This window comes from Coregonus lavaretus (genome assembly GCF_964263955.1).
Source record: "Coregonus lavaretus genome assembly, contig: HAP1_SCAFFOLD_235, whole genome shotgun sequence".
Taxonomy (NCBI): domain Eukaryota; kingdom Metazoa; phylum Chordata; class Actinopteri; order Salmoniformes; family Salmonidae; genus Coregonus; species Coregonus lavaretus.
The window spans coordinates 137976-147218 of NW_028161059.1; the positions used below are offsets into that span (position 1 = coordinate 137976).

Below are 9243 nucleotides of genomic sequence, written 5' to 3' on the forward strand. Positions count from 1 at the left end.
AGATCCCCTGCTGACCAGGCCTCAGTAGCAGTCTGTACTGTAGATCCCCTGCTGACCAGACCTCAGTAGCAGTCTGTACTGTAGATCCCCTGCTGACCAGGCCTCAGTAGCAGTCTGTACTGTAGATCCCCTGCTGACCAGGCCTCAGTAGCAGTCTGGTCCATGTACTGTAGATCCCCTGCTGACCAGGCCTCAGTAGCAGTCTGTACTGTACATCCCCTGCTGACCAGGCCTCAGTAGCAGTCTGTACTGTAGATCCCCTGCTGACCAGTAGCAGTCTGTACTGTAGATCCCCTGCTGACCAGTAGCAGTCTGTACTGTAGATCCCCTGCTGACCAGGCCTCAGTAGCAGTCTGTACTGTAGATCCCCTGCTGACCAGGCCTCAGTAGCAGTCTGTACTGTAGATCCCCTGCTGACCAGTAGCAGTCTGTACTGTAGATCCCCTGCTGACCAGTAGCAGTCTGTACTGTAGATCCCCTGCTGACCAGTAGCAGTCTGTACTGTAGATCCCCTGCTGACCAGGCCTCAGTAGCAGTCTGGTCCATGTACTGTAGATCCCCTGCTGACCAGACCTCAGTAACAGTCTGGTCCATGTACTGTAGATCCCCTGCTGACCAGACCTCAGTAGCAGTCTGGTCCATGTACTGTAGATCCCCTGCTGACCAGTAGCAGTCTGTACTGTAGATCCCCTGCTGACCAGTAGCAGTCTGTACTGTAGATCCCCTGCTGACCAGTAGCAGTCTGTACTGTAGATCCCCTGCTGACCAGTAGCAGTCTGTACTGTAGATCCCCTGCTGACCAGTAGCAGTCTGTACTGTAGATCCCCTGCTGACCAGTAGCAGTCTGTACTGTAGATCCCCTGCTGACCAGTAGCAGTCTGTACTGTAGATCCCCTGCTGACCAGTAGCAGTCTGTACTGTAGATCCCCTGCTGACCAGTAGCAGTCTGTACTGTAGCCTTGTTTTACACCCTGACCTTTGGTGGAATACGACCCCCCTTTGGTGGAATACGACCCCCCTTTGGTGGAATACTACCCCCCTTTGTGGAATACGACCCCCTTTGGTGGAATACGACCCCCCTTGACATACTGTAAGATTTAGAGGGAGAGGCCGGTGAATGGATTGGCTGATCTATTTTTATTATTTAAATAAGGCATTTCCTTCACTTTTCATAATGGTATTTTTTTGCGTCAACGAGAGAGTTGTCTTGTTTCCCTGTTGTTTACTGACCTTTTAGTTGTTGGTTGTTTGGGTTACTGTCATTGTTTCGAAGCAGACGTGTTTTGAAGTCAAAGTTCCCCTGGCTTTCTGGAAGCAGTGACCACATTTCCTTTCTGTCCTCGTGCTCTGTTATCTGGTGATTTGGTGATGGCTCCCTCATGCTACAGCATTATGAACTGATGTGGTGATGGCTCCTACATGCTACAGCATTATAAACTGATGTGGCGATGGCTCCTACATGCTACAGCATTATGAACTGATTTGGTGATGGCTCCTACATGCTACAGCATTATAAACTGATTTGGTGATGGCTCCTACATGCTACAGCATTATGAACTGATGTGGTGATGGCTCCTACATGCTACAGCATTATAAACTGATGTGGCGATGGCTCCTACATGCTACAGCATTATGAACTGATTTGGTGATGGCTCCTACATGCTACAGCATTATGAACTGATTTGGTGATGGCTCCTACATGCTACAGCATTATAAACTGATTTGGTGATGGCTCCTACATGCTACAGCATTATAAACTGATTTGGTGATGGCTCCTACATGCTACAGCATTATAAACTGATTTGGTGATGGCTCCTACATGCTACAGCATTATGAACTGATTTGGTGATGGCTCCTACATGCTACAGCATTATGAACTGATTTGGTGATGGCTCCTACATGCTACAGCATTATAAACTGATTTGGTGATGGCTCCTACATGCTACAGCATTATAAACTGATTTGGTGATGGCTCCTACATGCTACAGCATTATAAACTGATTTGGTGATGGCTCCTACATGCTACAGCATTATAAACTGATTTGGTGATGGCTCCTACATGCTACAGCATTATAAACTGATTTGGTGATGGCTCCTACATGCTACAGCATTATAAACTGATTTGGTGATGGCTCCTACATGCTACAGCATTATAAACTGATTTGGTGATGGCTCCTACATGCTACAGCATTATAAACTGATTTGGTGATGGCTCCTATATGCTACAGCATTATAAACTGATTTGGTGATGGCTCCTACATGCTACAGCATTATGAACTGATTTGGTGATGGCTCCTACATGCTACAGCATCATGAACTGATTTGGTGATGGCTCCTACATGCTACAGCATTATAAACTGATTTGGTGATGGCTCCTACATGCTACAGCATTATAAACTGATTTGGTGATGGCTCCTACATGCTACAGCATTATAAACTGATTTGATGATGGCTCCTACATGCTACAGCATTATAAACTGATTTGGTGATGGCTCCTACATGCTACAGCATTATGAACTGATGTGGTGATGGCTCCTACATGCTACAGCATTATAAACTGATTTGGTGATGGCTCCTACATGCTACAGCATTATGAACTGATGTGGTGATGGCTCCTACATGCTACAGCATTATAAACTGATTTGGTGATGGCTCCTACATGCTACAGCATTATAAACTGATGTGGTGATGGCTCCTACATGCTACAGCATTATGAACTGATTTGGTGATGGCTCCTACATGCTACAGCATTATAAACTGATGTGGTGATGGTTCCTACATGCTACAGCATTATGAACTGATTTGGTGATGGCTCCTACATGCTACAGCATTATAAACTGATTAGTTTTTTTTACCTAACTAAATGCTTGTGTTTCTAGCTCCAACAGTACAGCAATACAAAAGAATACACACATCATCCAAAAAGTAAAAAGAAAGAAATTAATAATTCAGCTATTCCAGCCACCCGTTGCTGACAGATGTGTAAAATCAAGCACACAGCCATGCAATCTCCATAGACAAACATTGGCGGTAGAATGGCCTTACTGAAGAGCTCAGTGACTTTCAACGTGGCACCGTCATAGGATGCCACCTTTCCAACAAGTCAGTTAGTCAAATTTCTGCCCTGCTAGAGCTGCCCCGGTCAACTGTAATTGCTGTTAATGTGAAGTGGAAACATCTAGAAACAACAACGGCTCAGCCGCGAAGTGGTAGGCCACACAAGCTCACAGAACAGGACCGCCGAGTGCTGATGCACGTAGTTTGTTCAAATCTATCTGTTCTCGGTTGTAACACTCTCTCCCAAGTTCCAAACTGCCTCTGGAAGCAACATCAGCACAAGAACTGTACGTCGGGAGCTTCATGAAATGGGTATCCATGGCCGAGCAGCCGCACACAAGCCTAAGATCACCATGCGCAATGCCAAGCGTCGGCTGGAGTTGTGTAAAGCTTGCTGCCATTGGACTGGAGCAATGAATCACGCTTCACCATCTGGCAGTACGACGGACAAATCTGGGTTTGGCGGATGCCAGGAGAACGCTACCTGCCCCAATGCATAGTGCCAACTGTAAAGTTTGGTGGAGGAGGAATAATGGTCTGGGGCTGTTTTTCATGGTTCAGGCTTCTTAGTTCCAGTGAAGGGAAATCTTAACGCTACAGCATACAATGACATTCTAGACGATTCTGTGCTTCCAACTTTGTGGCAACAGTTTGGGGAATGCGCTTTTCTGTTTCAGCATGAGAATGCCCCCGTGCACAAAGCGAGGTCCATACAGAAATGGTTTGTCGAGATCGGTGTGGAAGAACTTGACTGGCATGCACAGAGCCCTGACCTCAACCCCATCTAACACCTTTGGGATGAATTTGAAAAGCCGACTGCGAGCCAGGCCTAATTGCCCAACATCAGTGCCCCGACCTCACTAATGCTCTTGTGGCTGAATGGAAGCAAGTCCCCGCAGCAATGTTCCAACATCTAGTGGAAAGCCTTCCCAGAAGAGTGGAGGCTGTTATAGCAGCAAAGGGGGGACCAACTCCAACTCCAGTCAAGCATGCATACATGCATACATTACAGTTCAACAGTTTGGAGTCACTTAGAAATGTCCTTGTTTTCGAAAGAAAATCACTTTTTTTGTCCGTTAAAATAACATCAAATTGATCAGAAATACAGTGTAGACATTGTTAATGTTGTAAATGGCTATTGGAGCTGGAAACTGCAGATTTTTTATGGAATATCTACATAGGCGTACAGAGGCCCATTATCAGCAACCATCAGTCCTGTGTTCCAATGGCACGTTGTGTTTGCTAATCCAAGTTTATCATTTTAAAAGGCTAATTGATCATTAGAAAACCATTTTGCTATTATGTTAGCACAGCTGAAAACTGTTGTGCTGATTTAAAGAAGCAATAAAACTGGCCTTCTTGAGGCTAGTTGAGTATCTGGAGCATCAGCAATTGTGGGTTCGATTACAGGCTAAAAATGGCCAGAAACAAATAACTTTCTTCTGAAACTCGTCAGTCTATTCTTGTTCTGAGAAATGAAGGCTATTCCATGCGAGAAATTGCCAAGAAACTGAAGATCTCGTACAACGCTGTGTACTACTCCCTTCACAGAACAGCGCAAACTGGCTCTAACCAGAATGGAAAGAGGAGTGGGAGGCCCCGGTGCATAACTGAGCAAGAGGACAATTACAGTTTGAGAAACAGATGCCTCACAGGTCCTCAACTGGCAGCTTCATTAAATAGTACCCGCAAAACACCAGTCTCAACGTCAACAGTGAAGAGGCGACTCCGGGATGCTGACCTTCTAGGCAGAGTTGCAAAGAAAAAGCCATATCTCAGACTGGCCAATAAAAAGAAAAGATTAAGATGGGCAAAAGAACACAGACACTGGACGAGAAAGATTTTGAAAAAAGTGTTATGGACAGACAAATCGAAGTTTGAGGTGTTCGGATCACAAAGAAGAACATTTGTGAGACGCAGACCAAATGAAAAGATGCTGGAGGAGTGCTTGATGCCATCTGTCAAGCATGGTGGAGACAATATGATGGTCTGGGGGTGCTTTGGTGGTGGTAAAGTGGGAGATTTGTACAGGGTAAAAGGGATCTTGAAGAAGGAAGGCTATCGCTCCATTTTGCAACGCCATGCCATACCCTGTGGACGGCACTTGATCCATGCCATACCCTGTGGACGGCACTTGATTGGAGCCAATTTCCTCCTACAACAGGACAGTGACCCAAAGCACAGCTCCAAACTATGCAATAACTATTTAGGGAAGAAGCAGTCAGCTGGTATTCTGTCTATAATGGAGTGGCCAGCACAGTCACCGGATCTCAACCCTATTGAGCAGATTGACCGTATGGTACGTAAGAAGTGCCCATCAAGCCAATCCAACTTGTGGGAGGTGCTTCAGGAAGCACGGGGTGAAATCTCTTCAGATTACCTCAACAAATTGACAACTAAAATGCCAAAGGTCTGCAAGGCTGTAATTGCTGCAAATGGAGGATTCTTTGACGAAAGCAAATTTTGAAGGACACAATTATTATTTCAATTAAAAATCATTATTACTAACCTTTGTCAATTACTACATTCCCTATTCATTTTGCTATATTTACTATTCAAACTCATTTCATGTATGTTTTCATGAAAAACAAGGAAACATCTAAGTGACCCCAAACCTTTCAACGGTAGTATACATATATACATACATACGCTGGGTGTACAAAACATTAGGAACACTTGCTCTTTTCCATGACATAGACTGACCAGGTGAAAGCTATCATCCATTATTGATGTCACTTGTTAAATCCATTTCCATCAGTGTAGATGAAGGGGAGGAGACCGGTGAAATAATACTTTTTAAGCCTTGAGACAGTTAAGACATGGATTGTGTATGTGCCATTCAGAGGGTGAATGGGCAAGACAAAAGATTGAAGTGCTCATGTTTCTTGGCCCACGCAGGTCTCTTATTGGTGTCCTTTAGTAGTGGTGTAGCTGTGTGAATCGACCATGAAGGCCTGATTCACACGGTCCCCTCTGAACAGTTGATGTTGAGATGTGTCTGTTACTTGAACTCTGTGAAGCATTTATTTGGCCTGCAATTTCTGAGGCTGGTAACTCTAATGAACTTAACCTCTGCAGCAGAGGTATCTCTGGGTCTTCCATTCCTGTGGCGGTCCTCATGAGAGCCAGTTTCATCATAGCGCTTGAAGGTTTTTGCGACTGCACTTGAAGATACGTACAAAGTTCTTGAAATGTTCCATATTGACTGACCATGTCTTAAAGTAATGATGGACTGTCGTTTCTCTTTGCTTATTTGAGCTGTTCTTGCTATAATATGGACTTGGTCTTTTACCGAATAGGGCTATCTTATGTATACCCCTCTACCTTGTCACAACACAACTGATTGGCTCAAACGCATTAAGAAGGAAAGAAATTCCACAAATTAACTTTTAAGAAGGCTCACCTGTTAATTGAAATGCATTCCAGGTGACTACCTCATGAAGCTGGTTGAGAGAATGTCAAGAGTGTGCAAAGCTGTCATCAAGGCAAAGGGTGGCTATTTGAAGAATCTCAAATATATTTTGATTTGTTTAACACTTTTTTGGTTACTACATGATTCCATATGTGTTATTTAATAGTTTTGATGTCTTCACTATTATTCTACAATGTAGAAAATAGTAAAAATAAAAACCCTTGAATGAGTAGGTGTGTCCAAACTTTTGATATATTAGATATTTCACCTTTGCAACACTGGCTACATTGTATTTCTAACATTTAAATGATGAGTTTCGATAAGCATAGGCTATATTTTTCATTAACATCCTAAATCATGCAGTGGAGCCACTGTCTTTTTGTAAATGTTTTTTTGTTAATCAAATCTATGTTGTTCGTTTCAAGGCACAGATGGATAGTTTCAAAGTAACATTACCACGTGATCAATGACGTCCGCAAGCTTCGTTTGATGTGGTTTTTCAAACTATCCCAATGATTTCTTCTTTCTTTGATGCAAAGTTGCTTTCAAAGACTGACCTCTACTATACACCTTTATTTACTAATTTAGTTATATTTTTTCCAGTTTATAGCACCTCAACGTTAGCTCAGCAGGTAGGGATGGGGATTTGCGATCAGACCGCATAGGTACAAGATCGAATCCTGGCTATTGTTGAATTTGTTTTATCTTCAACCACACTATCTTCCCATTGTTGTTCAAATCATTAGTTTTATTTAGTGTCTTCAGCACCGAACGAACAGACAGACGAACGGCCAACAGACAGACGAACGGCCAACAGACAGACGAACGGCCAACAGACAGACGAACGGCCAACAGACAGACGAACGGCCAACAGACAGACGAACGGCCAACAGACAGACGAACGGCCAACAGACAGACGAACGGCCAACAGACAGACGAACGGCCAACAGACAGACGAACGGCCAACAGACAGACGTACGGCCAACAGACAGACGAACGGCCAACAGACTGTTGTGTGGTTCCAAAGGAATAGCCTAATCCCTCTGCCTGAGCCACATCTCCAGGAACCAGACCATATGTCTGAGCCACATCTCCAGGAACCAGACCATATGTCTGAGACTAACAGATCGTATAAACACATTGATTAGATGGAAATGTACTACAGATTATTTTGGCACCAGCATAAAATATACAGCAACATTCCTCCCAATAAGCCCTGATGGTTAAGCGGAGCAAAAAAAAAGCAGGAATCTCCCCTCCACCATCCACCTCCACCCTCCCCTCCATCCACCTCCTCCCTCCACCCTCCCCTCCCTCCACCCTCCCCTCCATCCGCCTCTCCACCCTCCACCTCCATCCGCCTCTCCTCCATCCACCCTCCCCTCCATCCACCCTCCCCTCCATCCACCCTCCCCTCCATCCGCCTCTCCACCCTCCACCTCCACCCTCCCCTCCATCCGCCATCCACCTCCACCCTCCCCTCCATCCGCCCTCCACCTCCACCCTCCCCTCCATCCGCCCCTCCACCCTCCACCTCCACCGCTAGAGTCCAAGTCATCATGTACAGAGTTTTAAAGGATTTCTGACTCATTATTTTTTTATTTTCAACAAAGAATCACACTATCACAGGTCAAGCTTCACAGTCGTGATTAGATGTTTCAAAAGCCGACGATCAACCTATGGATATGTGGTCCTCTGTAGCTCAATTGGTAGAGCATGGCGCTTGTAACGCCAGGGTAGTGGGTTCGATCCCCGGGACCACCCATACGTAAAAATTTATGCACACATGACTGTAAGTTGCTTTGGATAAAAGCGTCTGCTAAATGGCATATTATTATTATTATTATTATTATTATTATTATTATAAACTCGCAAACTAATGATCTAATGTGGAGTTGTTAGATCCACATGAAGCATTTTCCAGACGTTTGGTTTGTACTTCATGTTTCCCAGAAATCTGGTTATCAGAACAGACCTACTTTGTGATGTCATCTGAGTTTCAGAAATGTGATATGCTTGTTGTCTCATGCCAAAATGTGAACTGGTGGTTTGTTTCCAAAACATCACCATTCATTCTTTACAAACCACAAACCTAAAAATACCATTTATGACGTAGTTGTGACCAGTTCATAAAATATGATTTGCTTAGTTTCTCTTCTCCCCCTCAGTTATTTCAGTAAAATACTTGATTTGGGATTCCGGAAGTTGAATGAGATCTTTACAACTACCCTGTGTCCGTCTGTCTGTGTGGAACAGTGAGACTGGGTCTGTCTGTGTGGAACAGGAAGACTGGGTCTGTCTGTGTGGAACAGTGAGACTGGGTCCGTCTGTGTGGAACAGTGAGACTGGGTCTGTGTAGCTCAGCTGGTAGAGCACGGCGCTTGTAACGCCAGGGTAGTGGGTTCGATCCCCGGGACCACCCATACACAAAAACAAATTATGCACGCATGACTGTAAGTCGCTTTGGATAAAAGCGTCTGCTAAATGGCATATTATTATTATTATTATTATTATTATTATTATTATTATTATTAGACTGGGTCTGTGTGGAACAGTAAGACTGTTTGATTGAGCAGCTCCAGTAGAGGTATTGCCAGTAGATCTGCTGTAGTTATCCCAGTAGAGGTATTGCCAGTAGATCTGCTGTAGTTATCCCAGTAGAGGTATTGCCAGTAGAGGTATTGCCAGTAGATGTGCTGTAGTTATCCCAGTAGAGGTATTGCCAGTAGATCTGCTGTAGTTATCCCAGTAGAGGTATTGCCAGTAGATCTGCT

At 44.4% G+C, this 9243-nt stretch overlaps 2 protein-coding genes across 2 annotated transcripts in view; both read left to right on the top strand.

The window, feature by feature from the left end:
• The window catches only part of LOC311121138 (formin-2-like), a gene marked incomplete at both ends in the record, with an annotated part of 282930 nt that overhangs the window by 103333 nt on the left and 170354 nt on the right, over positions 1–9243 (top strand). The window lies entirely within an intron of this gene.
• Positions 8577–9243, top strand: part of LOC311121135 (muscarinic acetylcholine receptor M3-like) — a gene marked incomplete at both ends in the record, with an annotated part of 3584 nt that continues 2917 nt past the window's right edge. Inside the window, one exon of the mRNA XM_084195660.1 lies at positions 8577–8581. Within this exon, the coding sequence (XP_084051786.1) occupies positions 8577–8581 (5 nt within the window). The remainder of the gene's footprint in view (positions 8582–9243) is intronic.